General features: G+C 54.8%; 9 protein-coding genes across 9 annotated transcripts; 5 read left to right on the top strand and 4 right to left on the bottom strand.

Moving 5' to 3' along the window:
- Positions 1 to 3418: 3418 nt before the first annotated feature.
- On the top strand, positions 3419 to 4508 carry BDZ83DRAFT_576383 (uncharacterized protein; the record flags this gene model as incomplete). The annotated part of the gene is made up of 2 exons (XM_060504913.1): positions 3419 to 3949; positions 4023 to 4508. 2 exons carry the CDS (start codon positions 3419 to 3421, stop codon positions 4506 to 4508), a joined length of 1017 nt encoding a protein of 338 aa, XP_060365523.1.
- A 504-nt stretch (positions 4509 to 5012) lies between these two features.
- BDZ83DRAFT_303144 (protoheme IX farnesyltransferase) lies at positions 5013 to 6940 on the bottom strand. The gene has a single exon (XM_060502265.1). The coding sequence runs from the start codon at positions 6779 to 6781 to the stop codon at positions 5219 to 5221; it is 1563 nt and encodes a 520-aa protein (XP_060365524.1). The 5' UTR covers positions 6782 to 6940; the 3' UTR covers positions 5013 to 5218.
- A 939-nt stretch (positions 6941 to 7879) lies between these two features.
- On the top strand, positions 7880 to 9067 carry BDZ83DRAFT_576609 (carbohydrate esterase family 15 protein; the record flags this gene model as incomplete). Its single annotated transcript, XM_060504932.1, has 1 exon — positions 7880 to 9067. One exon carries the CDS (start codon positions 7880 to 7882, stop codon positions 9065 to 9067), a length of 1188 nt encoding a protein of 395 aa, XP_060365525.1.
- Positions 9068 to 10111: 1044 nt separating this feature from the next.
- Positions 10112 to 11755, top strand: BDZ83DRAFT_576494 (uncharacterized protein; the record flags this gene model as incomplete). Its single annotated transcript, XM_060504922.1, has 1 exon — positions 10112 to 11755. One exon carries the CDS (start codon positions 10112 to 10114, stop codon positions 11753 to 11755), a length of 1644 nt encoding a protein of 547 aa, XP_060365526.1.
- A 184-nt stretch (positions 11756 to 11939) lies between these two features.
- BDZ83DRAFT_576445 (cupin domain-containing protein) lies at positions 11940 to 12803 on the bottom strand (the record flags this gene model as incomplete). The annotated part of the gene is made up of 3 exons (XM_060504917.1): positions 11940 to 12172; positions 12269 to 12325; positions 12635 to 12803. The coding sequence occupies 3 exons, from the start codon at positions 12801 to 12803 to the stop codon at positions 11940 to 11942; spliced, it is 459 nt and encodes a 152-aa protein (XP_060365527.1).
- A 3346-nt stretch (positions 12804 to 16149) lies between these two features.
- On the top strand, positions 16150 to 17973 carry BDZ83DRAFT_751722 (F-box domain-containing protein; the record flags this gene model as incomplete). Its single annotated transcript, XM_060514092.1, has 3 exons — positions 16150 to 16402; positions 16465 to 17796; positions 17852 to 17973. The coding sequence occupies 3 exons, from the start codon at positions 16150 to 16152 to the stop codon at positions 17971 to 17973; spliced, it is 1707 nt and encodes a 568-aa protein (XP_060365528.1).
- A 554-nt stretch (positions 17974 to 18527) lies between these two features.
- On the bottom strand, positions 18528 to 20176 carry BDZ83DRAFT_619666 (S-adenosyl-L-methionine-dependent methyltransferase). The gene is made up of 3 exons (XM_060508140.1): positions 19553 to 20176; positions 18616 to 19380; positions 18528 to 18549 (listed from the first exon to the last, which is right to left on the bottom strand). The coding sequence occupies exons 1-2, from the start codon at positions 19696 to 19698 to the stop codon at positions 18750 to 18752; spliced, it is 777 nt and encodes a 258-aa protein (XP_060365529.1). The 5' UTR covers positions 19699 to 20176; the 3' UTR covers positions 18528 to 18549; positions 18616 to 18749.
- A 771-nt stretch (positions 20177 to 20947) lies between these two features.
- Positions 20948 to 21894, top strand: BDZ83DRAFT_751724 (peptidase M50B-like-domain-containing protein; the record flags this gene model as incomplete). The annotated part of the gene is made up of 2 exons (XM_060514093.1): positions 20948 to 21568; positions 21640 to 21894. 2 exons carry the CDS (start codon positions 20948 to 20950, stop codon positions 21892 to 21894), a joined length of 876 nt encoding a protein of 291 aa, XP_060365530.1.
- A 325-nt stretch (positions 21895 to 22219) lies between these two features.
- BDZ83DRAFT_751725 (uncharacterized protein) lies at positions 22220 to 23323 on the bottom strand (the record flags this gene model as incomplete). Its single annotated transcript, XM_060514094.1, has 4 exons — positions 22220 to 22244; positions 22308 to 22392; positions 22737 to 22914; positions 22985 to 23323. The coding sequence occupies 4 exons, from the start codon at positions 23321 to 23323 to the stop codon at positions 22220 to 22222; spliced, it is 627 nt and encodes a 208-aa protein (XP_060365531.1).
- Positions 23324 to 25225: the final 1902 nt, after the last annotated feature.

Below are 25225 nucleotides of genomic sequence, written 5' to 3' on the forward strand. Positions count from 1 at the left end.
TCAACGGTGGTGAGGTAGGAACGAACGTGGAGGTAAAGAAAGCACGGAAGGTAGGTAAAGTAGGTTAATAATTGGAGTAGGTAGTGAAGTAAGCCCGCGGTTGGAGTGCAGGACGAGCAGTGTGAGCAGGGGTCTCGCCTTATCGGTTTTATCTGCCCAGGTTTCGCCTTGCAGAACTGCCGTCTGTGGAATGGAAGGAACGAATGGAATGGAACAGGACGGGATTTTGAATGCTTGTTTTGTTCCCCCTAACCTAACCCTTCTCTTTGACCTTGACTTACCTTAGGTACTTTGTCGGCTTGGCTTTCCGTTGCAGATCTGGAGGGGTAATGTTCATCTTTTAGTTCTCCATTCAGCCAAGCTGACAGCTGCAGCCACGAGTCTTTTGCCCCTACCTTGGATACCTACATGCCAAGGTAGGTGGGTACCTTATGACTGGCTTTTCCTCATCCGACAACAAAGGAACGAGGTCTAGAATCCACTACACCAGCACAATCAGCTGCCACCAACCTGGCTAAAATACCTTAGGAGCCGCCCACACGGAACTACAGTGAGGCAACGTGGAGCATTGCGTTCTCTTTGAGAGCCAACTGCTGGAACTTGGGAAGAGAAGGAAGCCCCCTCCTATGGTGCCTCCATCCTGGTGCAAGCCACAGTGCCACATTACTGGCTTCCTTACCAGGCACACAGGCACATGCATCCAGGTACAGATAGGGAGTTGAAGAATTGCAGCCCCAAATCGTCATTGGATACAGCTGACAGAAGAGGAACCTAATCCATTTCGCGGCTTGTAGGATCATCCTTAGCAGAGGCACTATTCATCCGCTGGTCTGCCCCGCGCCTGCTAAATGGACCGTGCTCAAGCTATTGATGGCCCGGCCGGCTTCCTCTGCCAGTTTGCCACCGGCAATTCGACGCTCCCACCAAAAACTGTGTGGGCAGACGCCGGCCAAAGTTGAGTTCCTCCCTATTGCTAGGAACGAACCAAGGTTTCCATGTGGTCTAGGCGTGGGATACCGATATGTTTCAATGGTAAGGAACCACGGCCCAGGAACATCCTGCTGTGCCTCAAAGCAAGATGATGTACCAAGACTCTACAGGCGATCCGCTCTTCAAAAACGGAGAGTGCTGCAAGCCATCCCAAGCCCCTTCGTAGGTAAGATAGAAATTGAGGTCCAACATTTCTCCCCAAGTTGTGTGAGGAGATGACTTCTCGCATAGCAATAGAAAACGAGCCATTCTCGATTTGATTTCATTCATAACAGAAACATATTGAAAGCGGCATTTCAGCAGCCCACTATCTATAGCACGGCCCGGCGATGATTAGGGCTTCACTGCCCTCTGAGTCTCGAGTCGAGTAATACACGATTCTACATGGCGTGAAGATCGATAGCAAACAAACACAAACTTGGCGTTTCCGGCGTCATCCAGGTCGCCCTTGGGTCACGAGAGAAACAAGCGCTCGGCTGCGGAGGTTGCTTTGCAGATGCGGCCTTCCCTCGAGGGCTGTTTGATGTTAATGAAGTGCATACAGCCCCAGCAATGTGTTGGTTCTGCAGGCGATGGAGCCGTGAACACCTCGCTTATTTCCAGGCCAGACTACAGAGAAATGGTGTAATACTAGGCAATGCTTTGCGTGACACTGCAGAAAGGTTCAAGGAAGAGGAGAAGAGAGATCCGATGGGAGGCATGGATGCCGGGCGGGAATGTATCTCTGTGGAGAATCTCCGGCCCGCTGTGGATCCGAAAGCAGAGAAGGTTAGCGTATGCTATTTCCACTCCTGGCCAGTAAAAGGCCCGGCACCCGTTCATCGAGGTCCACTGATGATGAACCGCCCCACTCTGTACTCCAGGCGCGCGTCTAATTAACCTTCAATTTCAATGTCGCTGCTTTCCCATGTTTCCCCTGTCCACTCACTTCATGATCCATGGATACCTTTCCACTCCATGCCGCCAACACTCGCTCACTTACATTGGGACATAATTCTCACTGTCCAGCCCATAATGGAAGGGATTCATACTTCAGACTTCAGGGAAACCCGGTGGTTCATGCTCAAGTCTCTCTTCACTCGCCGACGCGCGGTCTACGAGATCTCCATCTAATTTCCGGCTGCTCATGCTAGGTATCTACCTACTCAAACGCAGCCGGGCTCTCTCTTCGCTTCACGACGCGTCTGCTGGACTCATATCTGCGTCGATCGGGCTGTAGATCGGACCCCAGACCCAGTGGTCCCTTGCTATCGTTACTTCCAAGTACCCGCATTCAACGGCAGGCCACAGGTGTCCTTGTCTTGACCGTCTTAACTTAGTTCACCTACGACATTGCCCACCTCTGCCCACCTCTGCTCACCTACCGCGCGCTCACAATGCAATGCGCCTATCCTTCCTCATCTCCCGTCTCCCGCCTCATTGGCTCCTCCGCCGCCGTCGTGGGGGCTGCGGACCGCCCCAACAGCTCTATACAGTCTAGAGCTTCAATGCTGCCGCCGTCTGCTTCGCTACCCTTCTCTCAGGGAATCGGGGACTTTGTCCGACCCCACGCCATGTCGTGGCATGATCCAGCCCTAACACGGCCGATAACCTCCTCCAAATAGGCACTCGCGAGCGCGGCAAGGCTGGCGCCTACTCTTACCCACTACCTCTACCCGTCTCAAATCCCCTTACCAGCCCCCGTCTCTTCCCGTTTGAGCCCTACTGCTCCCTTCTTCGGGACCCCGGCGACCCGTCCGATCATTGCCCCAGGGTCCTATTGTAGCCGCCCTCCAGACCCGGCCAGTTCTACGCGCCCGCCTTCAGACAGACGCCCATCCCGATGAGACGTCTGGCCAATGTCTGTAGCTCTAGGACTCGTTGTCTGTCCCTCTAGACACACGAGACGGGTTTCATGGGCAGCTCTGGCAGCTCGTTTAGTCTTGTTCTGTCAAGTTGCCCTGTTTCAGACTTTCATAACCCTGGCCTCATCATAACCGCGCTCCTGTCTCTCTTTGTCTCCCTGGCTGACCGTGATGTTGCTTAAAGTCAGGCCCAATGTCCGGCTTCTCGACCTCCTTTTGACCTTGTATTCGCTTGTCAAGACAGTTCTCTCCATCTCACAACAGTTTCCTTTTTTCCTCTATCTCCTATTTTCTTTTTTTCCTCTCGTCATAGTCATCATATTTCCTAAGTCGGATTTTCTAGATTCCTCTTCAGTCCGTCAATCTCCTTTCGCTCCATTCTGCCGCCCTATAACCAGTGCCGACCTTTTCCATAAACCACCTCCAGGCGAGGCGCAGAATCATCATCATCAACAACATAGCGGGACACTCGCTTCTCTTCTCGCAGGATAATCAGTAATCTGCACGCCTTCACTAAATACCGGACAATACTCTCTTTCTCGAGGTTATCCACTCTCTTTCAACATCTACCTTCCCGAGTTATCATGCCCAAACACACGCGGGCATCCAGTTCGAGCCACAACCACAACCGTTACGCAAACCCAATGCCAATTTCTCTCGCTCCCGCAGCAAACCCAATTGCAATGTACAACCAACGCATGGCCATGCCGCAGTCGGCCTACTACACCTTGCCCTCCTCCTCGGCCCCCATGCAGCAGCAGCAGCCGCAGCCTACGTACGAGAGCTACGCCCCGGTATCTGCGCCCCCGGTTTCCGTGCCCCCGATGCAACACCGCGCCTCCTCGGGAGCCTGGACCCCGCAGGATGATCAGCAGCTGCTCGCGGCCCGCTCCCAGGGCCTTAACTGGGGCCAGATCCAGACCACCTACTTCCCCAACAAGACTCCCAACGCCTGCAGAAAGCGCCATGAGCGTCTGATGGAGCGCAAGGGTGCCGACGACTGGGACAACCGCAAGCTTGAGCGCTTGGCCAAGGAGTACATGAGCATGAGAAAGGAGATCTGGTCTGGTCTCGCTGCTCGTACGGGAGAGAAATGGAACGTCGTCGAGGCCAAGGTACAATGCAATCCACCTTCACAATAGCAACATGACGAGAGACAACCCTAGCTAACCTCACTTCCTTCTATAGTGCATGTCGAACGGTCTCAAGAACCTACAAAGCGCAGCCCGCGCCGGGGCCAGACGGGAGCGCCTGGAGTCAGGGCAGCCACTACCACCAGGGTATGACGATGACAGCGGCATCAGCGGCCTCGGGTTAACTCCAGTTGACGAGCTAGACGCCTCCTACAGTAGCCCGGAGACCGTCTCCTCCGGACACTCCGCCAGCGGCAGCAGCGCCTCGGCCGCGGGCTACATGGCCTCCCTGCACCACCTCCAGCCCATGCACGCCGCCCAGTACGCCGGCTACGGCCACCACGCCGCCACCGGCGCCCACCACGGATACACCAGCTCCGTCTCCTCGAACGGCTCCGTCAACGGCGGATACGGCGGCCACGGCCAGTCTCAGTCTCCCAGCCCCTATCTCCACCCCCACGGGCAGCGGTTGCCAAGCGTGGATATGGGCATCGACGCCATCATCAACCGACCCGGCGGCCAGCAGCAACAGCAGATGTGACTACATGACTCCAATAACGAGTCCCTCCAGTGGTCCTAAGCCCTTGGATGCTAAGGGCCTGAGGCTTCTTCACCTTTCCTTCTTCTACTTTCCTTATAGGTTATGGCGTTATCTTGCAGGGTATTCCAGGGGGCGTTTTCGGTGTTGCATGGGTATTATTCAAATTCACCTAAAGATGGGCTCTCGGTTTTCGACATTGGTAAGAAACTTGGGCACTCTTTTACGAGTTTACCTTACTTTTTTTTGGCGGGGATGGATGAACAGCACAAATGGGAGCCATTCTTTTGCTTCCGTATAATGACGAACAAATGATCAGAACAGTACCTGGGAATGTGGGGAGGTATCGCAACAATTTCTTTCTTCTGTATACTAGCATCTATAGAGATACCAGAGGAGAGAGAAAGACCAGGTTGAGACAAAAAGGAGGCAGAGGAACCTAGGGAACCGCCAATGGAATGCTTTTTTTGAACTTGAAAAACAAAGAAAATCATGATTTTCTGGAAATACACCCGCGCTTTTTTGTCTTCCCGAATGAGCAAACACTGGATTTACAGAGTGAGGTCTTTATATCTTTGAACCCAGAAATCTAAGACCGGAGCACCACTATGGGTATTGATGGTTCCCCCTGATTCCCCCCCACGAGGCAAACGAGCAACACTATCATACAATATCCCGAGTTTTCTACTACAAAAACACGCCGCTGGCATCACCTATCCCCGCGGCGGAGGCAACGTAACCGGCATCTCATCCAGCTCGTCGTCGTCCTCCCATTCATCATCATCGTCCACGCCAACGACGCTATTCCACACCCGGCTCCACATGCCCTTCTTCTGCAGCAGCGCCAGCACCATGACGACGGGCAGATGCCACACGCTCGCCCAGAATAGACCCCGCGCCGACCCCTTGTGGCCCTCAAACTTCCAGAACCGCACCGCCTCGCGCGTAAGCCACGCGTTGACGGGCAAGCTCGTCACGGCAAAACTCCACTCCGTCACGCCCGCCGCGCAGAGCCCGACGCAGATGGGGATGAAGGCGATGCTGTACCGCAGCGCGACGCGCGCGTTGCGCGCCGGGTTCGTCCACGCCAGCATCCTCAGCCCCGCGGCTTTATATTCCTCCCGGATACCCCACGAGAGCGCCATGAAGTGAGGGAACTGCCACGCGAAGAGTAAGCTCGCCATGAGCCAGCCGCCGATGGAGCTGCCGTCGCTGGCGAAAAGAAGTTCCCGCCAGGACCCGTCGCCCGAGGCTGTCTCGCCCGCGGCGGCGGCCCAGCCCATGAGGGGGGGAATACCGCCGACGACGGCGCCGAGCCACGTGTTTGCGGCGCTGAAGGCCTTCATGGGCGTGTACATGCCCGCGTAGATGACAATGTTGGCGCCGCCGAGGAAGGCGACGGTCGGGTTGACGCCAAAGTAGAGGGCGCCCACGCCCGTGACGGCGGTGGTGACGGCGAAGAGGATGGCGGCGCGCGTGGAGAGGAGGTTCCTGACGAGGGGCCGGTTCCGCGTGCGTGACATTTTCGCGTCCGTCTTGGGCTCGTAGAGCATATTGAGAGAGTTTGCCGAGGCGGAGCAGAGGGCGGTGCCGGTGGTGAGGAAGAGGAGCGTCAGCGGGCTCAGGGAGGGCGACTCGGTGATGGCCGGGGAGAGGAAGTCGGTGACGGGGTATAGGGCGTAGGGCGCCATCGCGGTCAGGACGACGAGGGCGGAGAGCCGGGGCTTCGAGAGGGAGAGGAGGGTGGAGAAGATGCGGCGGGCCGAGTGCGCGGGCTGCTGGGCGGCGACGCTGGTGAGGGCGGAGGAGGCATCCTGAGAAGGGAGGACGTCGGGCGACGAGGAGGAGGCTGCGGCGGCGGCTTCGGCGGCGGCTTTGCGTCTCGCGGCCTGGCGGCGACGGTGCGGCAGATCTTGGTTTACGTCGATTGGTGTCGTTGACTCGGAGCGCGCGGTAGAGGAGGAGGAGGAGGAGGAGGAGGAGGAAGACGATGGCGCTACGGAAGCTGAGGAGCTCCGGCTGCCGAGGGGTCTAGGCCGGGCATTGGAGCGGTCGAGGACGCTGTTGGAGATGAAGTAGCTCGCGCTGAGTCGCACTGCAGGTGCTGCCTTTGCGGCTGTCGTCGAGGCGGACCGGCTCGTGATCAATGGCAGAGAGCTGATGCTACTCCTGCTGTTGCCCCGCGGGACGGTAGCGCCAAAGGCTTTCCGAACGCATTGGCGACAGACATTATCGAGTCGGTGAGGGCGCAAGAGTGAGGTGGGAGCTGGCCGCATGGTTCTTGCTCTGCTCTGCGCTCATGTCGGCCTGGGGGAGGAAGAAGCCGGTCGGCGGCGGCGGGATGTTTCGCGGGACTGCTCTCTCTCAAACGCGGACCATTCGGAGGAGGGACGAGGCGTGTTCGAGGGGCGTGCGGTTCGCAGGCGGGAGGAGGAATTGCTCCGCTACGTGGTATCGGTAGGGATTGGTGCGGGCTCGTGGACCGAGATTGGGAGCGTCGGTTTGCGCGGAGAGCCAAAGGGGGTGGTGGGCTGAGGATTGGAAGAGGTGGAAAGACGTAAGAGATCGAGAATCAGCCGGGCGACGGAGGCAGATGGGCTCTGGAAAATGTTTAGCCAATCAGGCGGCGGCTGTTGGTGGGAAGAAAATAGGAGCCCCACCAGGGCCGGCCGCCTGTCGGGTCCGCGACTCCGCATCCCCGGTGGCCCGGTGCGATCCGTCTCGGATACGGCCGTCGCTCTTTTCTCCAACTTCGCGATGACTGTTCTCCTTGGACATTGTCCTACTTCGAAATCCAGCCCGCCATTGCAACATCCCACAAACTCTTTCGTCGGGATGGGTAGCATCAACTTGCAAAGCTGGACTCGTTCCGCTTGTTGCCCGTACTATTCCTATTCAGCCGGTGCAGATCATTGCTTGGCCTAGTTCTCACTGGCCTCTTTTGTGTCGCACTGAACAAAATGGGCCAAAATTAGGCTCATGTTCCCATCCGGGCCATCTCTTCGGCTGTCTTGGGCATATTAAGTTGAGCTGCTAGACAGTAGCCGGCGGGGAAGTTGACGGCAGTTAAGTAAGCTTAACGATGCGCCGCATGGCTCGCTTGTGGTGATTCCAGCAGTCCCGTGAGCTCGCATTGCCGGCTAATTTGAGGCTCTTGGAAAACACCCGTCATTATCCAAATGATGTACACTAAATGAAAGCCATATAGGGTCCTCATTATGTACTCACAGACATCCGTTGATCCGAATCACGATGAGCATAAGAAGACATCATCTCAAGAAACAAACCATATCATTCTCATTGAAGCTCGTCTCATCCGCAGCACCACGAGCCTGCCCCTGAACCAAATATCATCTCACTCTCCCTATCTCACCATGGCTCTACGCGCCTCGCTCTTCTTTCTCGCCGGCACGGCCCTCGCCATGCCCGCCGACAAAGTCTCCGCCCGGCAAGCCGACTGCGGCAAAGCAAAGACAAACATCCCAGCCGTCAACGACGCAAAGCTCCCAGACCCTTTTACCTTTGCCGACGGCTCCAAAGTCGCAACAAAAGCCGACTGGGCCTGCCGCGCCACCGAGATCCAAAACGCCTTCGAGCAGTACGAGCTCGGAGACTTCCCCCCGCCCCCGGACAAGGTCGAGGCCTCCCTCTCGGGCAACACTCTCACAGTCAAAGTCACCGTCGGCACAAAGAGCATCAGCATGACCGCCTCCGTCACGAAGCCCTCCGGCACGGGTCTCTTCCCCGCCATCATCGGCGTCGGCGGTGCAAGCATCCCCATCCCCGGCACCGTCGCGCAAATCACGTTCGGCAACGACGCCTTCGCCGCCCAAAACGGCCAGAACAGCAGAGGCCAGGGCCTCTTCTACACCCTCTTCGGACAGCAGCACAGCGCAGGCGCCTTAACGGCGTGGGCATGGGGCGTAGGCCGCCTCATCGACGGCCTCGAGCAGCTCGGCTCGGCGCAAACGGGAATCGACACAAAGATGCTAGGCGTGACGGGCTGCTCGCGTAACGGCAAGGGTGCCTTCGTCGTCGGCGCGCTGGAGAAGCGCATCGCCCTCACGATCCCGCAGGAGTCGGGCTCGGGCGGCGCGGCGTGCTGGCGCATCTCGGACAGCGAAAAGGCAAAGGGAAAAAACATCCAGACGTCGAGCCAGATCGTCGGGGAGAACGTCTGGTTCTCGCCCCTCTTCAACACGTGGGCGACGAGGTCGTCGCAGGTGCCCGAGGATCATCACCTGCTGGCCGGACTTGTCGCGCCGCGCGGGCTGTACGTGGCGGAGAACGACATCGACTGGCTGGGCCCCGTGTCGACGACGGGTTGCATGAAGGCCGGGAGGCTCATTTACCAGGCCCTCGGGGTGCCGGAGAACATGGGCTTCTCGTTGGTCGGCGGGCATAACCACTGCTCGTTCCCGAGCGGGCAGAATGCCGAATTGACGCAGTATATCAACTACTTCCTGCTCAACTCCGCGACCAAGCCGTCCATCCTCGAGCGCAGCACTGTGAATGTCAACGTCAAGGATTATGCTACATGGTCGGCGCCGACGCTGACCTGAAAAAGAAGACCGATGTCGGGGCCAGTCGTGGATTTCATTGGAGTGAAGCGTGCAAAGGGCATTCGGGGAGAAGTTGTTGTTGAGGGGCGGAACATCGGACAAATTCTATCTCGACTGGGTCTTGATTTTCAAGACCTGTATGGTAGAAAAATGAACTAGTTTGCATGTGCGCAGTGACACAACTTGCAAAAAGCAATCATGGGTATGACACTTACCTTGAAAGCATGTGAAGATGAGGCTCTTTGCAATGCACGTCAATCAACGGTGACGGATGGGCAGAAACCTCGGCAAGACGATTTGACGCGTGACAATCCGCGCAAGTTTGTCTGTCTGTGCCTGTCAATTCATATGAATGTCACAGTCACGTTGAGGAGATGGGCTGATTCAACGGTATTGGGGCGTCTTTGATTGAAGCTTGATCTCTAATGAACCAATCAGCGCTATGATTTCCCCAGGGGTTACCATCATTTCCCCCAATCCAAAGTCCTGTCTGGTGTTTTTGAGATACTTGGACACAGCATTTTAACTTATACCATACGGGTACCGGGGGTGATTTTCAGGTGTGAATATTGCCTTAGCTACAGATAACTCAGATGAAAAGAGAAGCGTCTTGGAGGCAAACTTGGAGAAAAGAGCAGGGGGACGACAGGTTTGCGATTCGTTTCGTCATCCAATCCACCGCCGCTCCATCCCTCCATCCCCTGCCTTAGCTCGCCGGGTCGACTACATACTTTAGTACACCTTTTTTGTACCGCGTGATTCGGACGATCCCCAACGAAATCTGAACATCACGCGAAGAAGGATCTCCAGTACGTGTATTATTCGCTTCAAGCCCGGGAGACCGAGGAAGCAATGCTCTGTTTCCATCTACACATGGCTATCATTCGTGTTCTCTCTATCCATTTATCTTTTGACAGATAAGAAACGGCAAAGCATCATCTTTACACTCATAGCAACGAGCAATCGCCAGCCTCTCATTCATGCCCATCATCACCACCATCACCAACCAGCACTAAAGCTCACAACACAAACACCCTCCCCAATATGCTCGGGCGGACACTTCATGAGTACATCTTCATCCGCGCCTGCATAATACCACTCCGGTACCCACTCCTCCCCTACGCAGCCCTCCTCATCGCAAGCTTCCTCGGCGCAAACTACACAACATCCTCCTCCTCTTCGTCCTCAAAATGGCTCACAACCGCCGCCGTCATAACATGCATGGCAGCCACGGAACTCATCTACGCCCTGTTCATCTGGCTCCCTTACACAAAACGCCTCAGGGAACCCGCCTCGCACCCGAGCCCCTCCTCGCCCGCCGACCGCCTGGCCCTCTTTGAGCGCTGCATGGCCACCATCCCAGACTTTGAGCGCTACGTCCGCATGTGGTTCTTGGGCGCCGACATGGCCGACATCCATCGCGACAACGTCCGCGACTTTCTCCTCTGGGCCTTCTTTGACATGGGCGAAAAGGACGTCGGCCGGGCCAGCGCCAGGGATGGGGAGAACTACGACGTGGAGGTGGACCAGTATATAACACGCAGTGAACATCTGCTCGGCAGGCCCTTTAAGCCCGGTCGCGGGCCGGCCAAGTGTCTGCGCCTGACCATCGATTCCGTAGATACAAAGTACCGCACCGTCTGGTGGTACGCCATCATGGCCTTCCTAGATCACGTCACACACCTCTCCTTGTGGTTCTACGGGTTCCAGTACTACGCGCAGCCAAGAGACAAGGCTATTTTCCCGCCTCGTCTCCAACAGGTCTTTGCCAGCCGGCGATCCTCGGCCGGTAATCTGAGCTACTGGCACCGCCCCCACCGCGCAGAAGGTCTACCCGTCGTCTTCCTCCACGGCATCGGCATCGGATTGTGGCCCTACGTCCGCTTTCTCGCCGAGATCACCACCATGAGGATTAGAGGCCGCGGCCAGACAGGTGTCATCGCCATCGAAATCTTGCCCGTCTCCTTCCGACTGACTGACCCACCGCTGGGCAAGGAGGTCTTCCTTCAACAATTCAAGCAGATAGTAAACCATCACGCCTGGGACAAGTTTACCCTCGTCTCCCATTCGTACGGTTCCATCTTGTCAACCCATGCCATGCGATGCCCAGACCTGCAGGCCAGGATCCCGCGGGCCGTGCTCATTGATCCCGTGAGCATCCTCCTGCACCTGCCCGACGTCGCTTACAACTTCACACGACGTGCGCCGTCGACCGCAAACGAGTGGCAGCTCTGGTATTTTGCGAGCATGGACCCCGGGGTCGCCCACTGCCTCGGCAGATACTTCTTTTGGAGGGAGAACGCCATCTGGGCTGACGAACTGGTTGGTCGCACAGCAGGATCGGAATCGGCGGGCGTCGAGCGGCAGGAAGCGAGGCAGGTTACCGTATGCCTGTCCGGGCTGGACCTGATTGTCGACAGCCACGCTGTCGCCAGGTATTTGGCCGAGGGGGGTCAGGGCCAGCAGGCGGGACACCCCGCATGGTTGCAAAGCGAGCATGGCCGGCGCAACGTTGCCGGACCAAAGGCTGGACCCATATCGGGCATGGGTTACGAGAGTCACCGTTCCGCTGGGTCAGGCATCGACATCCTTTGGTTTCCGGACAAGGACCACGCCCAGGTCTTTGATTCTCCCAGGGCTATAGCGCGAATCGTGGGTGCCATTTGGGGCGATGATGAAGCAAGATAGAGATACTCGATAGATATCATGATATTGGCGGACTCCCACCGGGAAAGCCACACTTCACACGTGCCCTGCGAAGTTAATCTTTTTGAGTAGTGCCCGATGTGATGCTTCTGCTGCCACACATCGAGCATGCGGCCAGTCACCAAGAGTTGGAGTCCGCCTCCACGACCGAGCGATGGTATATGGGTTACTTCGTCCGGTCACCTCCCCAATCCGTCAAGCCTACCGTGACCGGCTGGGAACCGCTGCGAGTAAAGACCCACACGGTATCTTGGTCCGACTCGTTGAGTAATTGGTGCTCTGTCCAGGACGGAATGAAGGCAAAATCACCCGAGGACAGCTCGTGCCGCTTTACATCTTGCCCTGCACCGGGACTAACTAGTAAGATACCGGTCCCGGAAGCCATGTAGAGAATGGTATCTTGGCAAGCATTAGAGATACACCGCCAAGAGAGCGACGATAAGTCGCAAACGCGGAGATGGTGGGTTGGAATGGGGGGAAAAGATTAATCCTAACCTTGCTCGCCATGATGGCGGATAGCCGATGTCGCATGTGGGTTCAAAGTAATGACTACTCGAGTTAGTTGAACAAGACGTGGCAGTTGAAAAGGCACGGGACAATGCGAGAGAACAGGATAGATGGCATCATGACAAGCACTACTTAAGCCTTGTTACTCCATGACCGGCAACACAGTTCTCGGTTGCAACGCTACCTTGTGGCGGGCATGTTGGCGGTCCGAGCATGTCGCGGCAGCTAGGAAAAGCGGCGGGAAAGGCGCTGCGTGATGCCAGAGCAGATCGCGTACGAATACAGAGAAAGAGAGAGGAATCAAGGTGCTCGTAGGGGCAGGGGAGACGGCATCCTAGACCAAGTTAGACTTACCGGAGGCGCAGAGCTTATCGCTTTTGCTGACAACGGCATCGGCCTCGTTGGCAGAAGCGGGATTCAGAGTTGCATCAGAAGAGCGGAGGGTGGTCGCTTTGGTGACGGATACCGAGGAGGAGACGATCATGGGTATCAGGTCGTTGATGAGTGGGATCAAGGACGCCATGGTGTCTGTTGGCTGTCCTGCAAGGCAACAAGCCTGAGCAAGGGGCGCGCGCGTGAGGGAGCGGGTTTCCAATATCCCGGCGGTTCATTGGTCTGCTGGTGTGCTCCGTTGTGATCTGGCCGGTCTCGGCTGGTCCGCCCGCGGAGAGGGGACGAAGGTTGGATGGCCGTAGTTGGGTGTTCCGCTTGGTGAGGAGCGAGATCTGAGTCGAGTATCCGTAGTGTTGTAGGATATTGGGTGATGGTGAAGACAACCTTCCCACTGGCGGGCGGAAGCTATTACCAAGTAGGAAGGAGACGTCGGACGGATCACTAGGTGATGTGGGAACTAGGGGGAGCTCCGGCAGTGGATTGAGCAAGTATGTATGGACGGCGCAAGGTCTGGATATTTCCGTATAGCACGGCGAAAGGTAGTATCAACGTTCTGGGAATATGGTATAGGCGTATAGGTTGATGCGGATACCTATTCTGCTGCGGTCGTATGTTGTGGTTCGTTGAAATTAAGTTGAATCTTGTTTCGCGAAAATTGTAACCTCCGTATTGGTCCAAAGTGCGGTAAGTCGAAGCGAGATCCAGCGATGGAACCAAAAGTCTGTCGAGTTCGTGGTAACGGGCAGCTGTGGTTGTTGTTGGTGGTAAATCAAGGGTTAATACCTCCCGAGTCCTCAGGTTGATGGAGTTGGTGGTCCCTGCAATGAGCGAGAAATGGAGGAAGAGGAAGGAGGGGACGAGGAACCACCTACCTACCTAATTGGGTAGGAGGGCTAGTAGACCTGTTTTGGAGACTATGCCATCTAACTACATATATCTATAGGCACTACCTAAAAAACACGAAGAAAGAGAGAATCGGTCATTTGGAAGACGTGACCTTCGTCAACCGAAGCTTCGAATACTCGAAATTCTAATTCCAAAAGACACTGCCATCAACTGGATTTACGACACAGCCAATGAAAGGTCATGGCTGGCTCGCCGCAAAGGTTCCTGTCCGACAAGCCTTGGCTGGGACTTTTTGAAGCAGTGTGGATTCAATTGAGACTGAATAGGCCAGTTGCTATAGGTCAGAATGTTCAGGCCCTTTTGCGGCGAGATGTACGGATAATGTGAGAGCAAGTTGGAGAGAGCATGGCACGTTTCTTGGCTTGGCCAATGTGTGAACAGTGTGATGCATTGGCCGTTGGACAAGCCGCAAAAGATGCGCGCAAGAACTGGGGTTTCTCTTCTCCATGCCTACGGAGGAGTAACCACCCGGTGCAGTCTTTGGGCATATCAATTTCCTCTAGGTCAAGGTGGGTTGAAGCCAATTTGAGGTCTCGGCTAATGAATGGTTGGAACAAACAGCGACGATCTCCTGCAATGCGCCGGACAGCCGAAGGGATGAGTGTAGCCGTACTTGCCTAGGTATGTACCTAGTAGTTGGCGCAGGTATCAAGGTAGTTGAGTGAGGTAAGGTACCTAGACGAGGTGGCCCTGATTCATGTCATTACCATCCTCGCTTCGGGCCCAAAGCCAAGGTGCTTATCTTGGCCCGAAGTCAAGGTAGGTAAGGTACTTTGCGTTTGTAGGTGAGCTGGCATCGTCAGTCTGGTGAGGTGGTTGGGTAGAAAGGCGATGGCATTATTGATCCGGGCTCTTACGGTAAGGTACCTTACCTTATGGATGGATAGAAGCCTGAACTGGAGGTGACGGGAGGTCTCTTATCTTGTCTCTTGTCGCCCGATAAGTGACAGACCCTAAAGTCACTGACCTCATCCCAAAAGTGCCCCGGTACGGAGTCCTTGTACCTTAGTCAGCAAGCAGCTCCTACGTCCCCGCAATCCGCTCCCATTCCGGTTCCGGTTCTCGGTACCTGAGGTGCCTGACCCTTGACGGTGCACCACAGCCCACTGCACTTCACCCTTCCAACGCACAAGGATCAAGACGCGACTCGATGGTCATGCTTGAGCCTTGGCTCCCCTTTGCGGCACAGCATGCTAGCTGCACTGCTGCAGTAATCCTCACACGGTCACCGACATATCCCTCCCTTACCTCACCTCACTCGAGCACCTCATGAGACGAGATGCAAGAGCAGAGCATGCTTGCGCTAGCTACGTAGCTAGCTGGTCGAGATGCTGCAGCAACTCGCATTGCTTCCACATGCACCACCGGCGTGGCAGGCACAGTAATATCCGCATCTATTCTTGGACTTCCACCTCCACGGTTGACCGCAATGGCACTAATGGATAGGCATCCTACTTGGAGAACTACCTAACCAGCACCTTAGACACATCAACGTCGTTGGCCACGGACGAACCCCCTTCCTCTTCCGGGCACAACATTCCACTCATCCTTCAAGTTTCCCCCCGTCCAGGTTCCAGTCACCGATTGGCGCTGCATTAGTCCTGTGGCCCGGGGACGGCGATGGCGGCATACCTTGCTCGAACCAAGGCCCTTTTGTCTGTTTCGGTCCTATATCCGCCTGCACCACCGACCCTGACCTGGAACTGGAACCTGAACCTGGTCCCGACCAACCTTACCGCAACGTCCTCTCGAGTCCTTGATATCCATCATCTGTCTCGGCACATCCAGCCGCATGTTGTCGCATACGCCTGCGGAATCTAGATCCATCTATCCATCTCTCCGGCTCGCGACTGTTCATGGTTGGTCGTTCCAAGCATCTAAACCGCTAGCCAGCTCTATTGGCACTACCAAGTATCCATCCCTACACCCACCACGCCAAACTCTCTGCCCCGCCTCGGCTGTCGTTGCCGCTGCTACATGCTACCGCTACTGCTGTCGACCGTGCTGTCATCACTGCTATCCATGATCCCCGGCTTGAGCCTGGGGTGGATTAGCTATGCGCCGTAACCGGGGGTCGCAAAGAGGAACTTCTGGCCCGTCCGCGACCGCAACCAAAAAGTTCATGCTATTGTTGCATACACGCACGCACCCGACACACCCTCACCCCGGCTGGTCGGAGACGTGGAGACCAAACCTGGAGTCATGACCCCAACACTGCGAGCACTGACGACTCCTATATGCACCACCCTTGGGCGACCCGAACCTCCGTGATGCCTTAGACTGCCACTGGAATCGTTGAGACATCGACACATTTTGACACATGCTGCAAGCAGCGCCAATATTACATCACCCCGAAGCGTTCTCGTCCGCAACATTGCTTTCTAGCCCGAACAATAACCCCGCCGCTACATACTCGCATTGCAGCCACTCGCCAAACCTTTGTGAGAGAGTATTGGATCGCCCAACAAGCCACAAGAATAGCCTGCCCCCCTTTCACAGCCAGAAGCCCTCGGAACGGTGTTCAACGTTGCAATTCTTTTCTCTGAAGAGGCATGGATACGACTTGCGAAATGGCTACGAGTCCTCCCTCGCCCTCCACCTCCGCCGCGGATTCGGATGCGCCAACTCACGACACCATGTCAACCGCCAGCGGTAGCAATTACGGCGGCATCGATCCCGAAGTTGAAGAAAACCTCTACATATTACCCTATGTATCTGAAGAGGGACTACGTAGCGATGCCACAGATCACCGGAAAACGATTGGAAGCTCTAGAGAAGAATACTACCCCCTTCCCTCTGACTTCAACATAGCCGCCTCCGGTAGTATGTCACCCATCCTTATTTGCTCTCTGATAAACCCGGCTGACCCGTCTTTGCTGTGCTAGCTTTACCTTCTCTGGCTTCAGACAATAGTTGCCGCCTGCTCGCGCTTCCTTCCGAACTCATCGATGCGATCCTCGCCTATTTGCCCCCTTGCGACCTGGCGATCGTAGCGGAGACCTGCCGAACCCTTCACGCCCATGCTGCGTCCGATATTCACTGGTACCAAAGGGTGCAAGCCAATGTGCCTGGAGAGAAGGTCACAACTCCCTATCCATGCCGCACATACCGCGAACTCTACGCCGCACACGACCCGAGATGGTTTCTGCCAAAGTACAAGATCTGGTTCTGCGATCGTGACCTCATGGGCAAGATGATGATCATCAGATACGACCAGCGGAGGGGTTGCATTGAAGGATATCAGTTGTTGGCTGTCAGCAACCGTACTACGTATCAGCACTGGCCCGCCGACCACAGTGTGATTATACACGCCTTTGAACCTCAGGTCAAGCTTCATCTGGACAAGCCGGTACTTCAATTCCATGCTCGCCGTCCAGGCGAAGACGAGGGACTGTTGGGCAGTTTGGGTCAACGATTCCTGCCCGAAGTACCGATGTCAATTCACGACCCAATGGATGCTATGTTTTGCAACTTCATGATGGCCCGTCCCCTGGAGGCTGTAACTGCAACATCGAGAATGGACGGTGTGTTTCCTTATGGAAATGTCTGGCCTTCACCGGCCATTCCTGCCCGTCACAGGGTGTCCGGTGTGGTTTCTGGTTTGGACGGCGATGACCTTGCCCCTGGCGATCAACCGACGAGAAGAGCTGAAGCCTCGGACCAGGCTTTCCGGATTCGGCAGTGGATGGAAATGGCCGGGTCTCCAACACCGGGTCTTTTCCTCGGGCCTGGGCCTGTAGGTATCATTCAAGCTATTCAAGCCAACATGGGTATGGGTACTCCTGGTGTCACCGGCGTGCGCATTGGCGAAGAAGTGATTACATATTCAACCCTCGATCCTGTTGTCTACACACCAACGGAGCTCAAACCATGGCGAGGTGTCTGGGTTGGAGATTACAGCGGGCATGGGTGCGAGTTCCTGTTGATCAACCAGCCCGATGACGAAGAAGTGTCGGATGAGGAACTTGGTCTTGTCCGTGGCTCTGACGAAGCAGAATCAGAGTGGACAAAACGTCGTACCGACGCAAGAGTCTATCGGGGCCGTCTTGAAGCAATCAAACTCACTGGCGACCCGAATGTTCCGCGAGGGGAGTACACTTTCGTTGCGGACGACTTGGGCGAGGCTGGCTTCGTTGGAATTGCTCAAGAGCCACCGTTTCAGGGCACACGAGTCATCAGGAGTAAAGGGCATGTCGCTGGAACGGGCTTTTTAGATGGTATGTCGCCTTTTCCAAAGACGAGATTGGACGTACGCTAACCATTTTTCTCTAGACAAGTATATCGAGTCGCAGCTTATGCTAGTCTCCCATGACCGGCTTGCTCAGTACTGGGTCGGATTTGGACATATCAGCTTCTTTGAGCGAGTTAACATTGACGAATTTGTGACTCCCTGATTTGTAAAGTTGAGATCATGCTTGGCTTTGATTATTGGGGAGAGGACAGACTTCCTCGGCATCAACTTGGGTGGTTTTCTAATCAGCTCGAATTTCATCTTCTCAAGGACAAGGATTTTATCAAAGACTTTGTAATGTAGATATGTACTTTCGATGAGTTTACGGCTGAGGATCGAATTCAATTACCCAAGCAGCTAGCAATACCATTGTCATCAAGAGTCTTCCCTGGGCTGACTGTTGTCGACGCCGATGAATTGTGCTGATATGTTCCTCGTCGATATGACTGAAGTGTACGCGTGCTAGTACCGCATCATGCAAATGAATCTTACTAGTCTGATTCCATCGTTATTACGAAGCCATCAGCTACGCTATACCCACAATGACTTCTCTTTTTCATATCCTTCCTACGCCTTTCCGCTCGGCTTCTCGAAAGAAATAACAGCGTATCGGAAGGTTCCATTAGCATACCCACGCCTCATGGCGCGGAAGGACTGCAAGAATGCAATGCCGTCCCGGCCCTGACTAAAAGCAAAGGCCCACAGAGAAGGGTTTTGAACCAGAGTCCATGTGATGTCCCTAGACAAGTGTTACTCGCGGTCACGTCTAAGGTATGGTTTGATATTATCGCATGACCCAACTTACCAAGTTCTGCTCACTTCCTTGCTGATATCCTTTGGGCCCGCGAGCAAGGAAAGCCCGGCGCCCTTTGCAAAATCGACGTAGCCCTGCTGAGTGCAAAGCGGCGGGAGAAGCATACCGTCTGATAATGGAGCCAGTCAACATTCAATTTCTTTCTTGCCACATCTCCCTAGAAGGTCACATGTAGAGCCCAACATACCTTCAATCGGCTTGAGATCGTTCGCAAACTCCGTCTCTGTGACATTCTCCGCCTTGAACCAATCCGCCAGTGCCAGCTTCCCGCCGGGCTTGAGGACTTTGAACGCGTTCTCAAAGAAGAGCGCCTTGTTGGGGAAATGGCTCAGCGCCTCGCTGATCCACACGGCGTCGAACGAAGCGCTCTGCCCGGCGAAAAAGTCGCCCATCTTTTCGGCGTCGAGCTCGATGAAGCGGATCCTGCCGCGGCCGAGCGAGACGAAGCCATCGGCGTCGGCTTCGATTTCTTTTGCCTTGTCAGATGACTCTGAAGATGCCTGCTTTTCCGCCTCGGCCTTTGTGAGCCTGTTGGCGATCTCGACCTGCTTGGTGGAGATGGTGATGCCCGTGACGGAGCAGCCGAGGGTGGAGGCGAGGTAGCGGGAGGTGCCGCCGATGCCGCAGCCGACGTCGAGAACGTTGCTGTTCTCGCCGACGCCGGAGAGCTGGAGGAGGAGCTGGATGAGCTTCACCTGGGCCTGTTCCTTTGTTTCGGAGCCGTCTTCCCAGTAGCCGTGATGGATGTGTTCACCCCTGAAGACGGGGCACGTCAGCTTAGACAAGATAATCACGCTGTACTCAACATTGACGGATGAGGGCACAGACTGGATACAGTCTATCAAGAGTGTGAAAGGGCGCTGTGCCTCAATTGCACGTCACAAAGCGCGCGCACGGTGGATGAGGGGGAGAGGACCAGTGAGCTTACCAAAGGCTCAGATAGTAGTCACTCGCGAGGTCATAGTGAAGCTTGATTCTGTCCTTGAGAGCCTGCATAGTTGAGTGAGCCAGACCCATTGGGGTGTCATATTGCTTGCTGAGCTCCGTGTTGGAGGTGTCCACTGCAGCAGCCATATTGTCGTCGATAGATGGAGGACTAATAAGATGCAAAGCAATTGCAAAATGAAGTCAATTACGATATAATGTGGAGGACTGGTGTAAATTTGGTTGATTCCTCAAATGAGATGGATTGGCACTTGGAATTGACCAGAAATGGACAGCTGTTTTTGGTGGCTTGGGAAGCTTGGTATCCGATGGGGAGAGCTTCTAAGCCAGTAGGAGCATTAAGGTATTAGGAACAGGCCACACATTCTTCTCCGAGACAAGATGGTTGGGAAACCCCGCGTGCAGCTACTAAGGTATGGGAAGTATTGAGGTAGGCTGCTCGTATTCGGAGGCCGAGGCAGGAAATAGTGCCGGTAAGCACCTCCAACGACCTAAGTTACCTTACGGCAGACAATGTTGAGCCGCCGGCGCACGAGTTGCACCGCACCAGCACCGTTACTGTAACTCTGTAAGAGACGTCATGTTTTCGTTGGGTGAAACGTGAAAGCCAAAACGTCCACCTGCATGAATATCGAACCTTGCGGTTTCTGTTGCCTTATGTAATACTTTGTTGGTTGGGTTGACTCAAGCCACAGACACCAGCCACATGTCAATGTCAGTGTCAAATCACGTGATCTCTAGCCACACAGTCCAAAAATAGCAGGACCGGCTCTGCCCAGCCACCACGACCGCGACCACTGCCACGACAACAGCGACACATGTCGCAGTGTGGCAGTGCCAATGCTCAGCGTCAGTGCCGGGTCCCGGGGTGGGGCCGTGTGGACCCCTTTTCATCTGCCAGCAGCAGCAGCCAGGCACAGCAGGGCCTTTCATAGTTGGTTCAGATCCCAGGCCGTCCAAGGCGCGTCTCCAGCCAAGCCCGTCTGTCTGTGCTTGGGGAAATACTGGAGTTCAGACGAGAGGCCGACCACAAGAAAGACCACCACCTGTGACCTCAAGAACCTGGCAAGCCTGGCAAGGAGACAAGAAAAAAAAGGAGATACAGGGGGAATGCGACCCAGCCTCAGCCCAGCCCACCACCTCCACGTAAGCCCTGCAACTTGCACCGGCTTTGTTTACGTATCTGTCGTAATACACAGGCATTTCCTATGATCGGATTGCCAAGTACGAATTCTCTGTGATTATACATAAGGAAAACTCTCGCTTCTGACAGGCTACGCCTTTGCCCTCTCTTTCTTGTGTTTACTCACTCGCTCTTACCAAACCACCACACCCAGTCTGTCGCTATTGATACAAATCCAAACAGCCCAACTTCACCATGGCCCCCGTCCCTCCAACAACGGCCAGACAGAGCCTCGCTCGCGCCGGTGCCATCGCAAACCAAGTCTGGAAGAGAGCCGCCGTCGTAGTCCTCCCCGAAGTCGCCCGCGCAACGACAAAGCACGCCCTCGCCCGCCGCGACCTCACCGTCAACCACACCCAGGCCGTCACCCTGGGCGTCATCGGCGCCTACGCCGTCATCATCGCCATCCTCTGGAACGTCCCCTTCTTGCGCCAGGTCCTCTGGCCCTTCAAGATGCTCGTCATCGCCTTTCACGAATTTGGCCACGCCATCACCGCTTGCTGTACCGGCGGCAAGGTTCTCTCCATCACCCTCGACCCCAACGAGGGCGGCGCCACGCTCATGAAGGGCGGCAAGCAGGCCATCACCCTCCCCGCGGGCTATCTCGGCTCATCGCTCATCGGCGGGCTGCTCATCTTTTGCGGCTTCAACATCAACGCATCCAAGATTGCCTCCATGGTTCTTGGCGTATGCTTCTTGTTGACTCTTTGGTGGGGAAAGCGGGACTGGCTCACGATTCTCACGGTTCTTCTCGCTGTCGGTCTGCTCGTCGCGGCGTGGTTCATCTCCCACGCTCAAGCTCTCAGATTCGTCGTTGTAAGTCAAGCTCGCCATTCCATCTTTTTAATGCGCAATGAGTGGTGAGTGGGATTCTGATACGCCAATAGCTCTTCATTGGAGTCATGAGCTCACTCTACTCTGTATGGGATATCTGCGACGATCTCATCATGCGCAAGGTTAACAGCTCCGATGCGAGCGTCTTTGCTCAACGCTACGGCGGTTCATCTCGCTGCTGGGGTCTCATTTGGTCCTTCATCAGCGTCGCCTTCATGGCCGTCGCCATCGTCGCAGGTCTTGCCGCCTTCCCTCAATCATTCTCCGAGCAAGAGAGTGACTCGAAGAACTTTTTGCCCACGAGATGAGAAATTCGATCGGGAGTATTGTAATACTTTTTCGGGCTTTCTCATTTTGGGAGGCCAGGATCACATGGTTTCCGAATGTCCCAGTTGAGGCACCTGCGGGCTCTGCTACGAATTACGACTGTAACGAACGATATCCACTAGGCGCGCGACGCGCTGTACCGACGAAGCTGGTTATTTTTTTCTTCCCTTCGACGATCCGTCGGCGACTCCGATTGCGTCCCCGCGGGATGCGTCGTGGGCAGACGTAATGGCATTCGCCCACATCCCGGTTTTTAGGTGGATACGTGACGACGATTGCCATTGAGAACCGACCGTTCTTGGCGGCTTACATAGCATTGGCAACGACAACTCTTGGAACAGGGTCGTCAGTCACATGTGTTTGTGGCTTCTCACAATGACGGTTCAAGGCGTACTGGAAGGCGTACTGGAGTTCCAAATGGTGGGGGATGGTGGTTATGCGGAACTTCGTCGTGCTGATGTTCCACGGCAGGTCGATTTCTAAGGATGGTGTCAGGTGTCAGCAGCGGCAGCAGAGACTGGAAACATCTCTGTGACTGCTGACGCACATCTTCTACGTAGCAATATAATGTGTTGTGCCACAAGACTCATGAGATAGTGGATAAAGCATGTCAGTGATTGACGCGTGATTCTTGCCCCATGCTGTAGTGAACTTGTATTTGGTTGTTGTTTTTTGTAAGAGACGCCCACAACAGCGTTTTGTAACACCAACCCCTCAATCTCATCATCATTTGCATCTTCGCATCTTTGACACAAATTTGTCTAGCAGCTCTGCCACTTGAAAGCGAGAGACTCCGTGACGGGAGAAGTAGCACCGTCCTTACGTTCTTTACCAAAGATAACCAACCCACCGCCTTGGGAGATGATGCGGAAAGTCACATTCAATATCCCAACGTAACCATCGCCGCCAGTACAAGGAGACACAGAGTTCACACGCTGAGCCACGTCCACATTCCGGAAAACCACTGCGGAGCCAGACGCCGTGCTCGTAGACTTGGTAACCTTTTGCCCCAACAAAGTCAGCATTTGTTTTCCTCTATCTATTCCCATCAAGCATGTACAATAAACTCACAGTATCAGAGGCTGTCTCAGACCAATACGCCGTCGTGTAGAAATCGACTTTGGTGTTGGAGCTCAGGTAAAGACCCCCGCTGAGCGTAATATCCTGCAGGAGTAAAGCCTTGCCGGACTCGCCTTCGTCGATGAGCAGGTGCACCTGGCAGCTCGTCATCTGGCCGGCGGCTAGAGTCTCGCTGAAGTCGGGAAGGGCGATGATTAGGTCGTCCAGGCCGCCGGACCAAGTCAGTCTGTCGGTCTGGGGACACGCCGGTCCGCTGTGGGTAACGCTCTTGATGCGGAGAGCAGCTGCGGAGCCGATCACGGCTATCAGAAGCGCGGCAGATGGAAGCATGGCGGCTTTTGTGAATTGCCAAGCTTCAGGAAAGTGGATCTTATTGAAGGACTACCAGTGGGGAGATCTATTTCGCTGCGACCAAGCCCGTCAGATGGCATGCATCTTGCGAGAGGCCCTTTTTATAGCCAGTCTAAACACCTCCTTACGCATCGGCCATCCAACAGAGACCGCCCAGCAGAGAATTGCCACATGCAGTAAAGCTAGTTGATCTCTCAACCAAGGTGGCGGTCAGAGTTCAGAGAGATCCAAGGTCGCTTTATATTGTGGCAATGTGTCTGGTAGCATCGGGTAATTAGGTACATACTTGGCAAATGAGCATGCAAGTGGCACACTTCAGGCTGTTTGCAAAAGTCCGGGACCATAGCTACTAGATGAAGGATAACAAGCCTAAGCAGGAGCCACAATGTCGTATCAGTATTAATATCGTACCTGTTGGAGTCTAGAGCGTTCGTTCCTGTCACCGTTTACTACTATGCCGTGCATCTTTCGGAGGCAATTTGCAAAGAACTCCGTCGCCGAAACCACAATCATCAGCTTCGATGGAACCAGCGTGCCTTGGATTCAATACATCCAGCTCCGCCCCCCTTTCCTCTGGTGCTGAAAGGCGTACCTCCCACACGTAACAGTGTACCTTTCATCCGAATACATAAGAAGGGTATATTGACCCCCCCCCTCCTCTCAACTCCATTTCCGTCACCAGCAAGCAGGCGTCCGTCTAGGTCGACGGGTCAGGTCAAACTTGTCTGGATGGTGGAATGGTTAAAAGGTCAATTATCAATTATCGCCCTGTAGCCTATCTCGACAGGCTCCGAGTTCGAGTTCGCATAGGATCCCAGCATGAGCACTATAATAATCGCCAAGAGATTAGCCACACTGGTGGTGAACTCTTTTTTGCTTGAGGTTTGAACTTTTTATCACGTGCTATTGATTGATACTGGGCTGTAAAAGCCAAAGCGAGGACGAAGTTTGGAACTAGTACAGGGATCGTATCAGTCGTCGTCTGAGTCGTCTTTCGGATCAGTGATACGCATAGAGGCTGAAAGGCCGCTTCAGTGCCGTACCCTACTTAAGCTAAGTACTTGATCATTGGCCGCTGACGGTATCCCGTAGCCGTAAGACGCTCTAGTAAGGTAAGGTACGCAGGGCAGATCCCCGGCATGAACGTCCGTTGGCCGTGATGGCTCCACCTACCGGGTCCGTTCTCCGACCTCTCCCCGTCCCGAAGAAGTGCAACGTTTTATGTTGCGGCATTTCCAAGTCACCTGCATGATTTCAAAGCTGCTGGCCGACGCTCTATTCCTCAACTTACTTGATACAAACGCCGCGTCCTCCGAATCTTGAGACTCCATACCTCCGTCATCCCGTGAAATATTGCACAAAGTCATTAGATGTTGAGAAACTTCAAGTCCGCACACCCTGCCTATAATTTACAGAAGCTCTTCGAAATTTGGCAGCACAAAGTAAAGTGATACCCACTGACAAGGTTGTTCTCAATCCTTCTTACTCTGCTGTTCAAATGCCCAGCCCAGGGAAGTCCAAGATCGAGACAATATGTTGGAATGCAGAGACTACAGATACTAAGGCCGCAATACTGATGATCCAGAAGTCGGAGAATCGGAACTGCTTAGCATTCCCCCAATTAGCTGACATAAAAAGGGTTCCACCGAGGCACCAAGATCCAGACCGAAGCCGAAGCGGATATCGTTTCTGTCGGCAATGTCAATATTCTCGACAGACCCAGTCAGTTATAGCTATCAGAACACACAAAGACCAAGAATTGACTACTTTGTCTCAACTGGCCCCATCGTTGTATCCGTCCATCATGTCTGAGCCTCATCACATATTCACTCTATTCTCCAATTGAAGTACTTTTGTAACGTGCGTAAGCCTCTCCCTCCC

This window comes from Colletotrichum acutatum, assembly GCF_030867785.1.
Source record: "Colletotrichum acutatum strain CBS 112980 chromosome Unknown BDZ83scaffold_41, whole genome shotgun sequence".
Lineage (NCBI taxonomy): Eukaryota > Fungi > Ascomycota > Sordariomycetes > Glomerellales > Glomerellaceae > Colletotrichum > Colletotrichum acutatum.

Bases quoted from the DNA above. Each gene is read 5' to 3' on its own strand.
- BDZ83DRAFT_619666 (XM_060508140.1), bottom strand. From the start codon at position 19,698: ATGGCTGCTGCAGTGGACACCTCCAACACGGAGCTCAGCAAGCAATAT. The intron at 19,381-19,552 runs GTAAGCTCACTG...CCCCGTCTTCAG, and splicing joins GACTACTATCTGAGCCTTTG to GGGTGAACACATCCATCACG.
- BDZ83DRAFT_303144 (XM_060502265.1), bottom strand. From the start codon at position 6,781: ATGCGGCCAGCTCCCACCTCACTCTTGCGCCCTCACCGACTCGATAAT.